The sequence below is a fragment of the Pipistrellus kuhlii genome, unplaced genomic scaffold, assembly GCF_014108245.1.
Source record: "Pipistrellus kuhlii isolate mPipKuh1 unplaced genomic scaffold, mPipKuh1.p scaffold_m20_p_1, whole genome shotgun sequence".
Taxonomy (NCBI): Eukaryota; Metazoa; Chordata; class Mammalia; order Chiroptera; family Vespertilionidae; genus Pipistrellus; species Pipistrellus kuhlii.
Window position 1 is genome coordinate 54,110,324 of NW_023425404.1, and position 17,438 is coordinate 54,127,761.

General features: G+C 48.5%; 1 protein-coding gene across 1 annotated transcript; it reads right to left on the minus strand.

Annotated features, from left to right (window-relative positions):
• Positions 1–911: 911 nt before the first annotated feature.
• On the minus strand, positions 912–17,397 carry THBS1 (thrombospondin 1). The gene is made up of 22 exons (XM_036446459.2): positions 17,187–17,397; positions 16,525–16,619; positions 15,721–16,280; positions 14,796–14,871; positions 14,003–14,202; positions 13,773–13,895; positions 12,672–12,765; positions 11,099–11,272; positions 10,622–10,798; positions 10,158–10,331; positions 9,835–9,962; positions 9,582–9,734; positions 8,943–9,161; positions 8,411–8,518; positions 7,703–7,862; positions 7,428–7,546; positions 5,628–5,862; positions 5,211–5,438; positions 4,778–5,049; positions 4,294–4,391; positions 4,051–4,190; positions 912–2,954 (listed from the first exon to the last, which is right to left on the minus strand). The coding sequence occupies exons 2-22, from the start codon at positions 16,589–16,591 to the stop codon at positions 2,947–2,949; spliced, it is 3,513 nt and encodes a 1,170-aa protein (XP_036302352.1). The 5' UTR covers positions 16,592–16,619; positions 17,187–17,397; the 3' UTR covers positions 912–2,946.
• Positions 17,398–17,438: the final 41 nt, after the last annotated feature.

Genomic DNA, 17,438 nt, shown 5'->3' on the forward strand with positions numbered 1-17,438 from the left:
TTCGTCAGAGGTATTATCCTACAATATTCTTTTGTTTTTTGCTAATATCTTTGTCTAGTTTTAAAATTAGAGTAATACTGGCTTGCTTTGAAAAATAAGTTTTGGAACCTTTCCTCCTCTTCAATTTTTTGGAATAATTTCAGAAGGATAGGTATCAGTTTTCCAAACTCTATAATCATTACCACCTTCTCGTTCTTGATTCTGCACCTGAGTGCCATAAAATGATTTGGCAATTTATACTTATATGATTATGCTAGCCTAGATAAGTGTTTTGAGAAAAATCAACAAGAAGATTCTATCTTGCTCAATCCTTTCTAGTGTGTGATGGACCTCAAAGCCAGACTTTTAAACTATTCATAAAATTTCTTATTCTAGCTACTTTTACTAGAACTTGACATTAATTGGTCAGTAGTCTACATACATGGTTTGCCTACCTGAAACTTTGTCCTTTTCATAAAATAATTTGATGTTTTTTATGTGTATATATTTTTAGGATTCTACTTTTGTCTTTAGTCATCTGTTTTTGGTGCAAGGCATTTGTTTTTTAAAGGTGATATATGTAGTTTGGTGAAGCTTTCAAGGATAATTTTTTCCTCATAACATTTCTAAAGCATCTCCACAATATGCAATTGTGTTGCTACCAAGTGCCATCATTGGTGGGTTAGAAAATGTAGGTGCAGGAATTTATATGCTTCAATCCTGGTTTTCCCCTTTTGTTTTCATTTTTTTTCTTTTTTTAGCAACAGAATTAGATTTTGGAAAGGATTCAATAAATGGCTTTAATAAAATATGACATTTTATTAATATTCTTTTTGGGGACTATGTATGTTATACTGATTAAAGAATGGAATTTATCCATACTTCATAACATAAAGCCAATAGAGAACAAATAAGTGTGGATACAGGAAGTATAAATATAAATTTCCATATGTTTTATTGTTGTTCCTTGTACATAAGAAACAGTAATATACAACTTACACTGCTTTAAAATGTAAAATGGATAAAATGTACAAAAAAAGCACATTCCTAGAAAAAGGTATTGGCAAATAGTAAAAACGGGGTGGGGCAAGCAAAACAAATCAAAAACAAAACAAAACCCAACAATTCTTCAATTCAGTGTGCAAACATTTTATAAAAATAGAAATACTAACTCTACAGGCAGTATTTCCTGATAAATTATTTAAATAGCGTATCTACACAATCTGAGATATCTATTCCAATGGCATTGAGAAAATAATTTATAAAAATAAAGCAATAGTATATAAGATGATAGAAAAAAAACATAACTTTCAGAAAATGTATTTAACATTTCAATGCTATTTCCTTACTGGGAATACTTTTCTGCAAAGAATTTTTATACTATGTACAACATTGACTTTTTTAGGTACTACAGTAGCATTAAGTTTGTTAGACACTTAAACTCTTTCTGCTTGAGCCAAAAGTTCTTTACTCAGTCACACAACAAATGAGGTAATATTTGTATGTAAGTTTCACCTTTGTCATTTTTTTCTTTTGGAAAAATGAAAAATAATAAGCGTAGATGCTTTTCTTCTCCCTGGAAATAGGCACAAGGGATGGGGTAAAAAAGTATCAAAGGCCTCATGGCTTTCTTTGCCACCTAAACGCACTTGCAAATGGACAGCCAGCTAATCCCACTGGAAAAGACAAGAAATCCCGACTCATTTAAGCACAAAGCAAGAGCAGCTCGCTACGCTGATTTTCCTCGTGCCCTTCCTTGCCCGAGATTGGCTGATAAAGCTCATACCTACTCTCACTTTCCATACAAAACCTAGGTTCCAGGTAGAACAGAGTTAATAAATAATCTGTATTTACAATCTTACAGTCATGAAGACTCAACAAAGGTGATATGGATAGTCCTTATGCTTCTTCCTGTTCCATGAAGTCTTTCAGACAAATTCTCCAGAGTAGGTGAAAAATAAATATTTTACATTGTAGAGTGTAAAAAACCCCAAAAACTACAGTCTAAAAGATTTTGAAAACTCCATGATATTCAGGAAAAAAGAGGAAAGGAATGTCTTAGTTGATAATTTTGTGCCTTTCTAACCATAAAAATACAAGCATGGCTGCCCCTCCCTTGGGAGGCAGCCTGGTGCTCTCTGAGATGGTAGGTTTTATTTTCCTGCTACATCTGCACAAGCTATATCTGGAACAAAACCGACAATTCCAGTGTAACTAGGCAGTGACAGCCAGCACTGCCTTACACTCTGGTTTCATCCTGCCTCCCTATTCTGGTCACTACATGTGACGTGTAAGGGGTGGGGATCTGAGAGGACAGAAGTCAGTCCTCCCCTCCCTCCCCTGCTTCTGTATAAGTGCCAATCAGCTAACACCGGTCGGTCAGCATCATGTAATCCAGCAATAGTCTTTCAATCCCCTGAAAATGGTTTAGTACCAAACGTGTAACAGTTCCTCCATATGTTCCCCATACAATCATCTCTTGGGTTTGTGCCTCCTCCCACCCCCAAGCTTTGGCCCTGCTCCCCCTATTCCCGAGGGAGTAGGTGAGGAGTGGTTGTTGGTCAATGCCCGTGAGTCCTCCCTTCTCTGACGTGCCCGAAGGGGCTACTGAGTTCGTTGCTCAGAGAAGGCCTCACAATAGCAGCCTGCTCTGACCAAAGCTGGGTGGAGCTGGCACCTTCCCACTGAGGCAGGTGGATGCTTCTGCTTTTTTTCCAAAAAGCAGACCAAAGTCACTGTTTATATTCTTGCAAGATTCTCTTCTCGTTCAGAGGCTGAATGCTGGGTCTGATTTGGAAAACTGCATTTTTCTTGAGTCAAGTCACATGTTTTAGCAGTCCACATTGATGCAAGCAGAGAAAGAGGCAGCAGGGAGGCGTGATCCTGGGGGTCTCCTTAAGCCCATAGTTCCAGAAGGTGCAATACCAGCATTGGCTAGGATCAGTCTTTTGATCAACAGTTGGAAGATTAGGAATCTGTTAAAGTAAACAAACACAGATATACAATATAAATAAAAACGAATTCACAAAAGCATTGTTACCTTAATATCAGTTAAGGTATTAACAGCCTAGGGATAGCTCTACTTTTATAATGACAAAAGCATAATATAAGATGGCCAGCTTATAAAATTATGTGTTAACGTGTTTGAACCCTGTTGCTAGGGCCCTGGTTGGCAAACTGTGGCTGGTAAACTCTTTGGCCCCTTGAGTGTGGCTCTTCCACTAAATGCCACGGCCTGGGCGAGTCTATTTTGAAGAAGTGGCGTTCGAAGAAGTTTAAGTTTAAAAAATTCGACTCTCAAAAGAAATTTCAATCGTTGTCCTGTGGATATTTGGCTCTGTCGGCTAATGAGTTTGCCGACCGCTGTGCTAGGAGCTTGGTGCAGCTCGACCTTGCGGAACGTAGCTTTGGGCTATGCTCTCTAAGACCTTCAGTGTTTAGAGTTGAGGGCATTTTATGTTAAACATTCAGACTCAAAGTTTATATCATAATTTAAATATTTTTTTGAGTAAATGAACCATCTTTTTACTCTAATGGATCTTGCTGGCATCAGGCCTTGTCCCTGGAAACATTTATGAACCGCTTATTCTTTTGGCAGCCCCAGTGCCGGCCTCCACGAGGTTAGGTGGCCACAGAGCACATGAGGGCAGAGAAAAACAGCTCAGGTTCACAGTGGAAGTGAACATGCCAATGTGGAGGCAACACTCTCCCTTCCTTGTATGACAGGGGAAGAATGTGAAAGCAACTTGTGCTGCCAAAACTATGGGGATCATGTCAGGTGTTCAGTATTATCAGCGTGGCCTATGCGGGAGCCTGCCTGCAGTTTGCCTTCACACTGCATGCGAAGAGCACAGAGACTGCTAAGCAAATCGATATTGTTAACAAGACTCAGGATTTCATAAGCCACAGTTCATAGGCCTTATTTCATTTATATCGTGGTCTTTAACAGCAAACTACAGATGACCCTGCCCGTAAAACAGTCTTTAAATTAAACTCCCCCATAATTGACACTGTTGGTGCCAGTCTGAATCAGAGATGCCCACTGTCCGTTCACTATAATGTTGCTCCTACCTCTGCATTCGTATTTCAGGTCGGAGAAGAACACCATTTCTTGAGAGAAGACAAACAGCCCTAGCCTACCACCGGCATAGGTTTTGTCGTAGATGGGTCCCGAGTCGGCCATGATTTTCTTCCCTTCATACATCACCACTCTGCAGGGAGAAAGGAAATGTCATTAGCGACACCTCTATGTTCGTCTCTTCCTTCCTGCCCATTGTTGGGACTGTAAGTGAAATGCAATGAGTGCCATCTTACCGAATGAAGCCAGTCTTTGGCCTGTGGCTGAGACGCCATCTGTAGGCGGTGAAATCTTTCCAGCCAATGTGACGAGGGTCATGCCACAGGGTGCGCACCTGCAGAAGGAAAGGTTGAGACCGTGATGAGGTTTAAGTTTCATTCTGTGGGAATGACCTATGTGAGAGGGCTGAGACGCAGGATTTCTCTAAGGCCTCTTCCATGTGAATTGTGCCCTTGAATGCACATGTGAAGTAGAAAGGGAGAAGAGAAAGAGCAGAGCCTCTTTGTTTGAAGAGACTAAACTGCCTTTGGACCTGAAGGGTAACTCTTGTTATGGCGAGCTCCCCTCTCAGACAGTTACGGCTTACGGAGCAGAGCTCAGTGCTGCAGCGGATGGTGGGGACGTGATTTCTAAGACTCCCTGATTCCCGGTCAAAGCACAGCATCCCTCGTGCTGGTCAAGCCCCCACTCCCTCCCTCCCTCCCTCCGGGTTGCTCCTACCTGGCCAGGGGTGTTGCCAGTGTGCCACAGCGCGTTCCGCAGGTGCTCGCCAGGCCCGGTGGTGGAGTTCACGACTTTCACCGAGAGGCCCGAGTACCCCTGAGCCCTGGTGGGGTTGACGTCCCAGTAGGACTGGGTGATCTGCTTCCACATCACAACATAGAAGCGGCTGCTGGACTGGTAGCCAAACACAAATCCGGCATAGTCATCGTCCCTTTCGGTGTTGATGAAGAAGGTGCCGCTGAAGTCCACAGCATTAAACTCATCATAACCTGGAAGGTGAGTGAGGTCAGACCCAGGTTAAAAATGGCAGCTGTCAGAAGGTTTTCCATCCCATTCCCAGACATCCTAGTACCCACAGGGTACTGCCAGATTTTACATTTGCTGCTTTCCCACATATGCTAGCCTGTTGTGCAAAGAACTCACTACTCACCCACGGCAAGTCCAGGATCACAGTTGACTGTCTGGACGAGCTCTTTGCCCTGATGGCGTACCACCCAGTTAGGGTCGTTTTGGGATGTCCCTTTGGGGTCCAGAGGAATCATCTGGAATCGGCGGAAATCGGTCTTACTGATATCATTGTTTTCAGGACAGATGTCATCGATGTCTAGCACATTGTCATGGTCAAAGTCATCTTTGCAAGCATCACCTCGACCATCACCTGAGTGAGAAAGGCGAGAGTTCAGTGAGATTCTGAAACACTGTCATTACTGGTGTCAGGAACTCCCATTTTGTCAAAGGGGAAGTTAGTCTCTTCATCCTCCCGTGTGCATTCAGCTTTGTGTTTATGTCCTCAACCTAGGGGGCCCTGGTCTCAGTTCCTCTCTTAGAAGGTGGCTCCCTGACTCACCGTCGGAGTCCTTCTGGTCAGGATTGGGCACGAGCCTGCAGTTGTCCCTGTCGTCGGGAATGCCGTCATTGTCATCGTCATGGTCGCAGGCGTCTCCCTTGCCGTCTTTGTCGTGGTCGGCCTGGTTGGCATTGGCCACGTAGGGACAGTTGTCCCGGTTGTTCTGGTGGCCATCTTCGTCAATATCCTGATTGTTGTCACAGGTGTCTCCAATGAGGTCCGAGTCAGAGTCAAGCTAGAGAGAGAAACAGAGGGTAAGTTATTAATGTTAATGATAACTTATGGAAAATTCAATAATGTTTGATGTGGCTGGTAGAGTTTCAAGTCTATATGCTATCCCAAAAGACAGTAGTAGTAACACATTTTAAGTTTTTCCCCCTTAATCCTTGTTTTCATATGAAAATTTGAAAAGGGACTTTTAAGAGTTTAAAAAAATATAAAACATTCTAAATAAAATTAAATAGAAGGCATTATTCACTAAGGATGAAATGCAATGTTAACTTCTTCTATCTTAATGTTAAATGGAATCTTTAGGTACATTTTATTATTTTTCCATTGGAGGATTTCAATTGTAAATTTGTTGACATGTCAACTTCTACTCTTGGCCATCAAGTCATGGAAACATGGCACTTTTTTTAATGCATACTAGGTAACTCATATGGTAGGATCATTCAGTTTCTTTTATTTTTAGTTATTTGGTTTTATAGATCTAGTCCATAAAGACTATCATCTGTTGGCTGAGATAAAGTCAAAACTAAGACTTTTCAAACTATATTTCTCAGAGTCCTTTTACATTATCCAGTGTGCATGGGATGCTTAAAGATCATTTATACACAAACTGGAATTTTTCTTGCTCTTAGTAAGGTTTTTATATGCCTGAATTTTGTTATCAATTTGATCACAGTCTGAGGAACCAAAAACTCATCCAGGGAGGTTAAATGATATTGAAAACATTTAATTTATGGTTAGACCCAATCTCAAAATATGACTCTCATTACCATTTGGTCAGAAAAGCCATATCAGATCATGCACACTTTCCCCATTATATTTATCTTGTAGCCTTTGTTTTACAGGACCTAATAAGAGCAAATACTAGGAGGAAAAAGCTATATTTCTCATATCTTGAATCTTATAAAAATATTTCGATTTTAAAAAGCTGGTTTCTAACTTTCCAGAACAATGCATTTTAGAAGAAACAAACAAACAAAAAAAACCCTTAACTTTTGTACTTAAGACAATAACTATGGGCAACTGCATGGAAAGAAAAACTTTCAGCATGGAAACTGTCCTGGCTAATGTCTGTCTGTAGCATGCCTCAGCATGGGTGGAGAGTGATACCTGATTTCAGTGCCAAGCACTTTTGAAGAATGAAATACCGCCTGTTTGGGGGAAGTAGTTTTAGTTTGATGATTTTCTTCCAGCCAGATTACACCATTAGCCATGAAAATGGTTATTTTGCTTCAGGGTATTTCTTTTATCTCTTCGTCTTAAATATGACTAACATACTAGAGCTGTCAGATTTTGACTCTGAATAATTTATCTTAATGGTATTTCATGCGGAACAAGTCCCGCAGGCCTTCTTGTATAAGACAAGACTGCAGTTACAAGACTGCCATGCTGATGATCGATGGGACTCTGCCAGGAGACCCCATCGGGCAAACTACGTACCTAAAGACATTGTGATTGGCGATGGGATTGCGGAGAGCCGTGGAAACGACAGTGTCTGCACTCTCCTTTTCGTAGGCCTAGAACGGGACATTCCAGTACTTGACTGAGAGATTCTGAGGGGAGATCACCTACCTGGTCTGGATTATGTTCCAGAGGGCAGTTGTCACACTGATCTCCAACCCCATCCAGGTCGGTGTCCTTCTGGTCCACATTGTAGAGATACTGGCAGTTGTCTCGCTCATTGAGGATACCTGCAGAGAATAGGACAAACGAGGTGAAGTCTCCGCCTCGGTTGTTTCAACAAAACTGCACAACCTGGAGAACAGCCAGGGCTGAAGAGCAACCACTCAATAGCCGAGTGAGGTCCCCATTGCCTGGGGGCCTGCTGGAGCCAGGGAGGGCCTCACCGTCCCCGTCGATGTCGACGGCGCAGGCGTCTCCCTCCCCGTTCTTGTCCGTGTCGGCCTGGTCGGGGTTGTGGTTGTAGGGGCAGTTGTCACAGCGGTCGCCCACGTCGTCTCTGTCGTAGTCATACTGGGCTGGATTGTAATGTAACGGACAGTTGTCCTGGAAAGAGAAGAAATAGAGCATTTTACAACATTGTCTGTGAAACCAGCTCAAAGCTCAAACCACCTGCATCCTATAAAACTGCAGATATCTGCAACAGTTCTTTCTGACCAAGTGGCTATACTGATGGAGCACTCGGTGTAAAATGTTCACTGCAGAAGTTAAAAACCACGAGATCATGAAGGAAACACGGATTCCTGGGGACTCTTAAGTCAGTGAGATGTAAATATAAACTCATCTCAGTTCTCAGTAGTCCCCAAGTAAATGTTACTGTAATTTAGATAAAACATTTCAGATGACTCTGGGGAGCCAAGTGTCATTTGTTTATTTATGGGTTATCTTGTTCCAACGGGGTGAAGGAAGGTTGTGATGAAAAACATAACCCTTATTTAAAAGTTCTCGTGGCAACATTTATGTCCTCAAACTATCCTATATAGCAGTTTGGTATATTTTTCCTTGTAACTTTAAAAAATTCAGTGAATCATAAAGTGTTTCATGCTGTTACTGGGTAGGAAAGGTGGCAGAGGAGTGGAAGACATCGCTCTTACCCTGTCATCTGGGATTTTATCATTGTCATCGTCGTTGTCACAGGCATCGCCGATTCCGTCCTTGTCATAGTCCTCCTGCCCGGAGTTGGGAAGGTTGGGGCAGTTATCCTGGAAAGAGAAGATGCTCATTGTAGCCGCAGTCCGCACATCCTCGCTCAGCTCACACGTAGAAGCAATGAATGCTACCCGGTAACAACATACATTTTTTATGGGAAGGCAAAAATTTGAACACTTTCTTGGGGGGTAGATATAGAATTTGTATAAATGCTCTTGGCTCTGTACATGCTGGGAACACAAGCCACAGTCTGCTGGTGTCTGGTCGGGACGTGAACATTTCTTTGGACAGAATAACGTGCCCCAGGGCCGCCCCGGCCACATTGCCGGGTGCTTTACTCTGATGGAGAGTTAGTGCTCTGCCTTTGGGCAACCTGATCCTTCAGTTTCATTTTCAGATTTAAAATCCTCTCGCCGACTCGATGCTCTGGGCCAGGCCGCTGTGCCCTCCGGGAGGTGTGTGGGGGAGCGGGCTTACCTTCTTGCAGTGGTAGGTTGCATTGGCCACGCACACCAGGTCCTCATTGGGCCAGCCGTCCAGGTCGGAGTCCTCCCCGCAGATGATGCCGTTGCCCGCGTAGCCCGGCTTGCACTCGCAGCGGTACATGGGGTCGCTGTAATGGCCCAGGTAGTTGCACTTGGCGTTGCTGTTGCAGTCGTGGGTCCCGTCCGTGCAAGGGTTGCGGGGTTTGCACACCTGAGAGGACAACATCCTGATGTTAGCGCAGAGCCTTCAGGCGTCTCCAGATACGGCAGAAACAGGAACCTAGGTCCCTGTCAGCTCCGAACAGACGGGCTCCAGGGGGAAGGGCGTGGGTCACTTCTGTCCTTCTCCCCAGCCCCACCCCCGCCCCGTGGCTGTTCTGGCTATGGGGTAACACCACTTTATGTGTTTTTCCTGAAATGGCTCAGCACCACTCCTCACAAGTTACTCCAGAGCAGCACTGCAAATCTGATGGACTCACAACCGATTCTCTAGTCCTGGTTCTAAAGGCTGGATTGTGCGTCCACGCCTCCCGGTTTTTTGTGAAGGTGATGCAATGACATTTCTCCCTTTCCTGGTTGTTCCCCCCGAGAGCCCCCTCCTTCACGCTGGCCCGGCGTCCGGCCCACGCACCTGCTTGTTGGCGGCGGCCTGCTCCGCGCCCCGGCCGAAGGGCTGCGGGCCGGTGAAGCGCGGCGGGCAGGGCAGGCAGTTGTAGCCGGGGTCCGTGTTCTCGCACCTGTGCTCGCCGTTGTGGCTGAAGCAGGCGTCGGGCACCAGGGCGCACTGGGGGAGAAATGACAGTTTGCTTCACGTTCAGGGAACACTGTCCGGGGAACGAGGGGGGCAGGCTCCCTGCTTTCCTCCGGCAGCATCGGCTCCTCACCTCGTCAATGTCTTGGCAGTGGATGCCATCTCCGCCGTAGCCCGGGGGGCAAGCGCCGCACTTCCAGCTGCCATCGGGGTAGCTGGTGCACTTGGTCCCAGCAAAGCAGGGGTTGGACAGGCATCCGTCTGCGACAAGAGAACAGGGAGATGGTTGGTCTACGCTGCTGCTAACTGCCATCCTGGTCACCAAAAATTCCACACGAGGTGAGATCCTATGAGGTCTACGTGAGCGATAACTTGAGGTTATGTTGTTCACCTGGCATTCTGTTAAAAGACCATCCCTCCGCCCAGGGCGGTTCTGTCCGGGGCTGCACGACTCACCAATGGGGCAGTCCTGCTTGTTGCAGATCTGGTTTTCTGTCACGTCGCCAATGCAGTCCTTGCCTCCAAACTGGGGGGCGGGGTTGTTGCAGAGCCGGCTGCGTGTCTGCACCCCTCCTCCACAGGTGACCGAGCAGATGTCCCACGGTGACCAGGGACCCCAGCCTCCGTTGACTGTCAGAAAGCAAACCACATGCAGATGTTAAGGTCCCCCGCGAACACTGTGTCTGTCACAGAAGACTCCCCTGAGTTGGTTCAGGAAACCCTGCTACCCTGACACATGAAGAATGTGTGGGAAGAGGCCAAGTTTGAAATGGTTTCCTTTTTGTTTTTCATTAAGAGAAACTGCTGAGCATGGAGGAATTTGTTTGTTTCTCTAGAGAGTAACCTTTCCCCTCCACGACCCACTGAGCAAGCAGCGAGGTCAGATGCCAGGCCACCAGCGGGGCGAGCTGCTCACTCACTTGGGCAGGCGTCTCTGGAGCAGGCCTTGGTCTCCCGGGCTTGGCCTTCACACGGTCTCCCGTTCATCTGGGGGCTGGGCGAGTTGCAGAGCCGGATCCTTGTGATCACGCCGTCGCCGCACGTCACAGAGCACGATGACCACGGGGACCAGTGGCTCCAGCCGCCGTCCTGCTTAACTGAAGCACAAAGCGGGTGGTTACCGGGGGCGCGCCACAAGCCAGCCCCTGAGCTGGCCGCTTTAACTGCGTTATCTGACTAAATTCCTCCACCGAGAACCATTGCCACCCACGCTTTGCAGATGAGGAAAGTGTGTGTGTGTGTTGGGGGAAAGATGAATTGTGCTCAAGCTTGACCAGGTAACATGGTGGGACTAGGAGTCTAGAACCCGCGCCCTGAGCCTCTGTGCTCTGGAGTTGCTTGTGGTGAGGACAAGACCAGGTCAGCTCTCCCCTGTCCCCAGTGGCCCAGATGCTCACATCGCTTATCGCACTCCTGGATGTGGCAGGTCCGCGTCTGGACGGAGGAGCCCTCGCACCGGTTGTTGAGGCTGTCGCAGGAGCGGCCGCGCTGCTGGATCCCGTTGCCGCAGGTCGCCGAGCAGGAGGTCCACTCGGACCACGGGGACCAGCCATCGTCGGCGGAGTCGCTGGCTGCGGAGGGAACAGGCTTGTTTGTGTGTGGTCATTAAGACCGCTCTTCAGACTGCTCCATTCAGGACTTCCTTCCCTTGCCAGAGGGTGGAACGCAGTCTGTTTCCTAGGCCAATAGCCAAGGGGTTTATCCCAGGCCACGGTGGGTACTCCATGGGGTGCTGGAATGCCGGCCTGGGTCAGCACAGCTCTGCCTTCCCCCACTGCGCTCTTCTGTTCATGTTGCCTCCTTTCCCCTCTCTTTGCATTTCAAATGAGTTTCCCTTTCCTGGCTGGTAGGCACGTCCAGTCTCAGACTTCCAAGAACACCAGACTTTCAGGCAGCTCAGAGGAGCCACTTCGGAATTTTAGGGGACTCACTGCCCATGCGTCTGACAGGTGAGCTTGAAGGCAGCTCAGCTGCTTTTGGCTCTGAGCTCCACCTCGGTCATGAGGTTCAGCCGTGTGCTGCTCCCTCACCTTAGCACTGGGGGCCTTCTTTGCACACATTTTTACAGGAGGAGCGTGTGTTTGTTTACCCTGTGCCCAGGCACCATGGCTACAATCACACCGAGCTGTATCAGACACAGATAGAGAACTTGTTTTCTCTTGCCATCAGTTGGAAGTTTTCCTGGCAACCCCTGGTTCAAGTTCAAAACCCCACTGGTCCCCAGCTAGCTCTGTTTCTTTTAACCCACACCTGAAGCGAATGCTGAATGGAAATAGATATGCAAATGATTGTTACTGCGCCAGTATTGGGAATAGGATCCCTGGGCGGGGCTGCTGATCCTGAGCTGTGACCAGTGTGTGTGGGTGGAGGGGTGTGTGCAGGGCAAGCGCTACTTTCCTGTTTTATTTCTTATCTTTGTTGTGATGAATCATTTTTATGACTTGTACTACTGCATTCAACATTGTCTCAGCACGGTGATTAATTTATACTAGTAACAAAAACCAGGGCTAGGGTGCCGTGGAACAATGTAGTGCCCTCTTTCTTTGGTACCCTCATTGCTGTTTCTCTACTAGGCCTCCTGCTCTTCCAGATAAATTAGATAGGACTTTTGGCACAATTAAGTCCAATGCTTGCCCTGTAGACCATCAATTTTCTGGTGAGCAGATTTTCCTAAACCAAATTCTAGAAGCAGTCTAAGAACTTGGAATTACTGCTGCTATAAATCCCATCTCTCTGTTCCTCAAAGCATACAATTGGGATCAATAAGCTATACCAAGATTATGATTGCCCATGTTGTAATTTAGTCATAATGGCATTTTTGGTTCTACACAGCAAACAAGCCACCAGGTGGCCAGATGCTGCAGCAAAAAGCTGAATGAAAACACATGATGGACGTGGGGGTGGGGGCCCAGCGTTTATGCAGAGCTGACTGAGTCACCGAAGAATGGCTACACAGTTTTGGGAACTTACGCCAACACCGTGGGCAGCACTCTCCGTCAGGAACTGTGGCATTGGAGCAGGGCATTATCGGGCAGGACACTTTTTTGCAGATGGTAACTGAGTTCTGCAGAGCAAGAGGGAGGAAGAAACGGGTTACCGGGCATACTGCAAGCAGAAGCTTCCATACGATAACATTTCAGTCCCTCTATGAATGGTCAGGGCTGCATGTGCTCTGCTGGAATGGTTTCGATAGAAGGGCTGTCTTATTTGCAGCCACCAGTATTGTAGACAGAGTTACCAGTACTAGTTACTTGTCATTCCACTCCTTGGAGAGTTCTTTCTTAATTGCTACTTAGTCAGTGGTGAAAGTTATTACCTGAAGATTTCATCCATAGAGAATCACAAAATATAAGTCAAATCAATTAAATTACATCTGAGATTGAACTCCTAAAACTCAGCTGGTACTTTTAAATTTAAAAATTATTATCTCCATGGGGAAAAGCAGACCAACGAGCATATTTCCCCCCTCATGTATAGATCTGGCTTTATATTACGTTGGAGAAGAATGGGAATAAAGATGGCTCCAAAATCCAGTCCGTGATTTGTATTTAAGCTTGATCTTGCTTGAGCCAGATGAACCCCCAAACTCACCTGCCACGGGCACTGGGGAGAGCTAGGGTGACACGCACTGGGGCAGGGCCAGCTGAGCTGAGGGGACAGTGCGTCCTGACAATGGCGGGCTGAGTTACAGTCTGACAGTGTGTACTGAGTTAAAAGAACCTCCTTGTCATAGCTGAATACAAATCAGGGCTGGGGGAAAAGGCTGTTCCACCTGGTGCTATTCACCTGACACTCAACACTTAGTCTCTGAAATACAGCAGGCCAATTACTCTGATGTTTTAGGTTTGTTCTTTTAGACACTGAGCCTGGGGTATAACTTTGGAAAACCCCGTGAGAGTTTAAAGAAGATTTATAGATGTCATACCTGCATCTCAGACAGACACACACACATTTGGAATCAGGCCACGGAACATAAAAAGAGCTTGTGTGGCCAACTGGGCATTTCCCCAAGAGGCTGCGGCTTCAAACACATGCCATCGATTTGCATTTCAGTTTGTAAAGAGCCCTTACCTGGCAGCGGCACTCGGTGCAGCTATCCACCGTCCACTCATCCTTATTCCTGTACTGAACGCCGTTGTGGTAGCAGAGCGGGGGCCGCCTCAGCTCATTGGCCAGCTCTTTGTTCTCTTCCGTCTGAAAGGGGGAGAAAGGCTGTGAGTGTCCAGTCGTACAGGATCACATACATGAAAGCTGCGCCTGCAGGGGCTCACGCTCCAGGGCGGGGGCCGGAGGCCACTGACCACTTTGCGGATGCTGTCCTGCAGCGTGGTCACGATGGTGCGCAGGCCCCTCAGCTCCAGGATCATGCTGGACAGCTCGTCACAGGAGATGCCGCAGATGGCCTGCAGGTCCTTTGTCTTGTGGCCAATGTAGTTGGTGCGGATGGCGGGGCTGGACCCGTTCACCACGTTGTTGTCAAGGGTGAGGATGGCATTGGTAGCTGCCAAGGAGCAAGCACACACAATGAGGAAAGGAGAAGACGGTGTTCTCACCGGAGTTCCTATTGAAGACATTTCACTTGGGCGAGGGATGCAGGTGGAGGCTGTGTGTGTGAGTGTGAGTGTGTGTGAGTGTGTGTGTGTGTGTGAGTGTGAGTGTGTGTGTGTGAGTGCGTGTATGTGAGTGTGTGTGTATGTGTGTGTGTGTGTGTGAGTGTGTGCGTGTGAGTGTGTGTGTGTGTGTATAAGTGCGTGTGTGTGTGTGAGTGTGTGTGTGTGAGTGCGTGTGTGTGAGTGTGTGTGTGTGAGTGTGCATGTGTGAGTGCGTGTGTGTGTATGTGTGTGTGCGTGCGTGCGCGTGAGAGTGTGTGTGTATGTGTGTGAGTGTGAGTGCTTGTGTGTGTGAATGTGTGAGTGTGTGTGTGAGTGTATGTGTGCGTGTGTGTGTGTAATAGCCTTCTAAGGTCACTTTTATATACCTCTTATCATGTTATCCAGGGTAATTTACACACAACCAACACTGTTTGTTTCTTAGCTTTCTTTAAGTGGAATCCCCCAATTTCCCCATGTACCCTAAAAACAGGAGGGCACTCACAGCTGGAGCAGCCTTTGTTCCTGAGGATGTCTTCTGGTGTGGTTCCAAAGACAAACCGCACGTTCTGCAGCACCCCCTGTGGGCAGAGCACACACGTTACTTGCAGAGTGTCCAGGAGGGGCGTGGGAGGAAAAGCACACAGTAACATTCTAGAAGTTTGAAAGAGCTCCCTTTGAAGGTCACTAGGTCAAGATAACACAGCAACATAAATTGCCAAACAACTCCAACATCTTAATTGTGTCTTCTGCCAAGTCTTCAGTGCTTTACAAAGCATTCCGCTATCAGCCTACTCGGGCCCACAGGAAGTGGAGTCTGATAACTATGGCCGAGGATATGACAGTCTTCGTGTCAGAGAGTTTAAGGTGGGAGTTTCAAAGCCGCGGTTGCAAAGAGCTAGAAGTTTAACCAGAAAAAGGAGCTGCAGCAGCAAATCACCACTAACTTTAACCTTTTATCTGAGACCCGCCACATCCCCATGAGGGATCAAATAGCAAAGTGGTATTTATTCTGCTCAAACAAAGTATCCACTTCAAGCAATATTACAGTCGGTTGGATGCATTTGAAATGTTTTATTCTTGAGAAGAGTATAAGAAGAAACTAAGCTATTATAGGAAAATCACTCATTTCCTTTAGTGGCTTTCAAAGTGGGGTCCCCAGAAGACCCCCACCCACATCAGCCTCAGCTGGCACTGCTTAGAAAAGCGAATTATCACGCCCCAGCCCAGATCTACCGGACCTGAAACTCTGCGGGTTTCAGGGGGCAGCAGTAAGACTTCCAGGCGACCCTGAAAGTGCCTAAAGCTGAAGCACCACTGCTTCAGTCCACAGGCAGTACTTCCCGCCCTGGAACCCCTGCCTCTCCTGCTACCGCCCCCCTGACAGAGAAGCTGGCTCCGGAGGCCAGGAATCAGAGAAGAGGCCTCACCTGGAAGTTGTCGTTGGTGCCCCCTTTGGCGACGCGGAGTCTGGCGATGCTGGCCAGGTCCCTGGTGAAGATGCTCTGGATGGGGGCGTCGAGCTCGGCGCTCTCCATCTTCTCGCAGTCGATGTACAGCTGGGCCCGGTCCTCCTGCACGAACAGGGTGATGCTCTTCCACTGGCCGGTGGCCAGGAGCGCCTCTTCCACCGACACCACTTGCTGCTTGCCCTGCACGGCCACGCTCAGGTCCAGGGTGCCGGCTTTGCCGTTGGAGACCACGCTGAAGACCTGGCCGGAGTGGTCCTTCCGCTCCACGGCCAGCAGCGTGCCGCGGGTCTTCTTCATCTGCCTCAGGGAGGCCAGCAGGAGGAAGCCCTTCTCCGCACGCACGGCGTCCACCAGGTCTTGGAACTTGTGGTCGGGCACCGGGGGGATCAGGTTGGCATCCTCGATGCGGAAGGCTGGGCTGGAAGGGTCAGGACCCTTCACCAGTCGGAGCCCAGGGCCCTTGCGGGAGGTCCCGGTGAGCTCGAAGACGTCAAACACGCTGTTGTCTCCCCTGGACTCTGTAAGGAGCGGGACACACTGTGAGCTTTCTAGACGGTGGCAGGGGTGGGGGTGAAGGGGTGGGTGGAGGGCTCGGCTCTGAGGGATGGAGCCAGAGGGACAGTGTGGAAACCACGGAAAGGGAATCCCGATGTTGTCAGGGCTTGGGGAGAAATGGGAGAGGAGAGCTGGGAGGGAGGCACAGCTGGGGTAACTGGCACCCCCTCCGCTTCCCTCCCCCTCAAAGGTATTCCACAGACTCACCTGGAATGCGGCTGGAGCCACACGCATGCAGCAGGAACAGGACGCCGAGTCCCCAGGTGAGCCCCATGGCGGAGCTGCTGTGCCCAGCGGGGAGCCTGCAGCGGGAAGCAGAGCCCAGGGTGAGAAGTGGCAAAGCAGGGGGTGGGGGAAAACTGGGGGCTGGGGATGGGGCCGGTCCCTGGGGACTCCCTAGCCCCACATTTGCTGGATGAGGGAGAATAGAATGTACTTTGGAGAGGCATCAGGAAGAAAGTGAGAGATGAAGGCAAGAGACCGGTGTTTTAAAGTGGTGTGTGTGTGTGTGTGTGTGTGTGTGTGTGTATGTGTATGTGCAAAGGCCAACAATCTGGGGGCTTTCCTTGGGAAGGTGAGGAGTAAACAGCAGGACCAGAATATGTAGTCTGGGGGGTCCGGGGAGGACATGGGGATGTGAACTCCTTCTCTAGAGAACTGATAGAAAGGTTCAGGGGGAACTTAGAGAATAGAATAAAATCTTGGGGGAACCCTGAGAAGTGGTTTGTGAACCTAGAGCTGGAGAATATAGCTCTGAAGCTCTTCCACCAGAGGAGACCCCAGCAGCGGGAGGGACAGGATGGGGTCCGAAGTCTCTTGAGGGGCTGGAGCCCGGGGTGGATGAGGGCAGCGCTGGGAGACCCCCTTACCTGAGTGCTCAGGGCTCAGCGGCTCCAAGTGGCGAGTGGCAGCGAAGGCGCCGAGTCCTGGAGAGCGCAGCGCCGGCCGGGGAGGCGGCGGCGGCGGCGGGTGAAGGCTGCGGGGTTCGCTGCGGGGAGGCTCCGGGGAGTCCGCTGCGGGAGGCTCCGGGAGCGGGTCTGGGTCTGGGTCTGGCTGGCCGCTGCGCTGCAGTGACCGGAGCCGCGGAGCCCGCGCTTATAAAGCGGCGCTCACATTCCTGG

Excerpts from the sequence above, each read along its gene's own strand:
- THBS1 (XM_036446459.2), bottom strand. The coding sequence starts at position 16,591 with ATGGGGCTCACCTGGGGACTCGGCGTCCTGTTCCTGCTGCATGCGTGT. Across the intron at positions 14,872-15,720 it reads GCACCAACGACAACTTCCAG|GGGGTGCTGCAGAACGTGCG; the intron begins GTGAGGCCTCTT and ends CTCTGCCCACAG. Across the intron at positions 4,392-4,777 it reads CTGGCAACACCCCTGGCCAG|GTGCGCACCCTGTGGCATGA; the intron begins GTAGGAGCAACC and ends TTCCTTCTGCAG.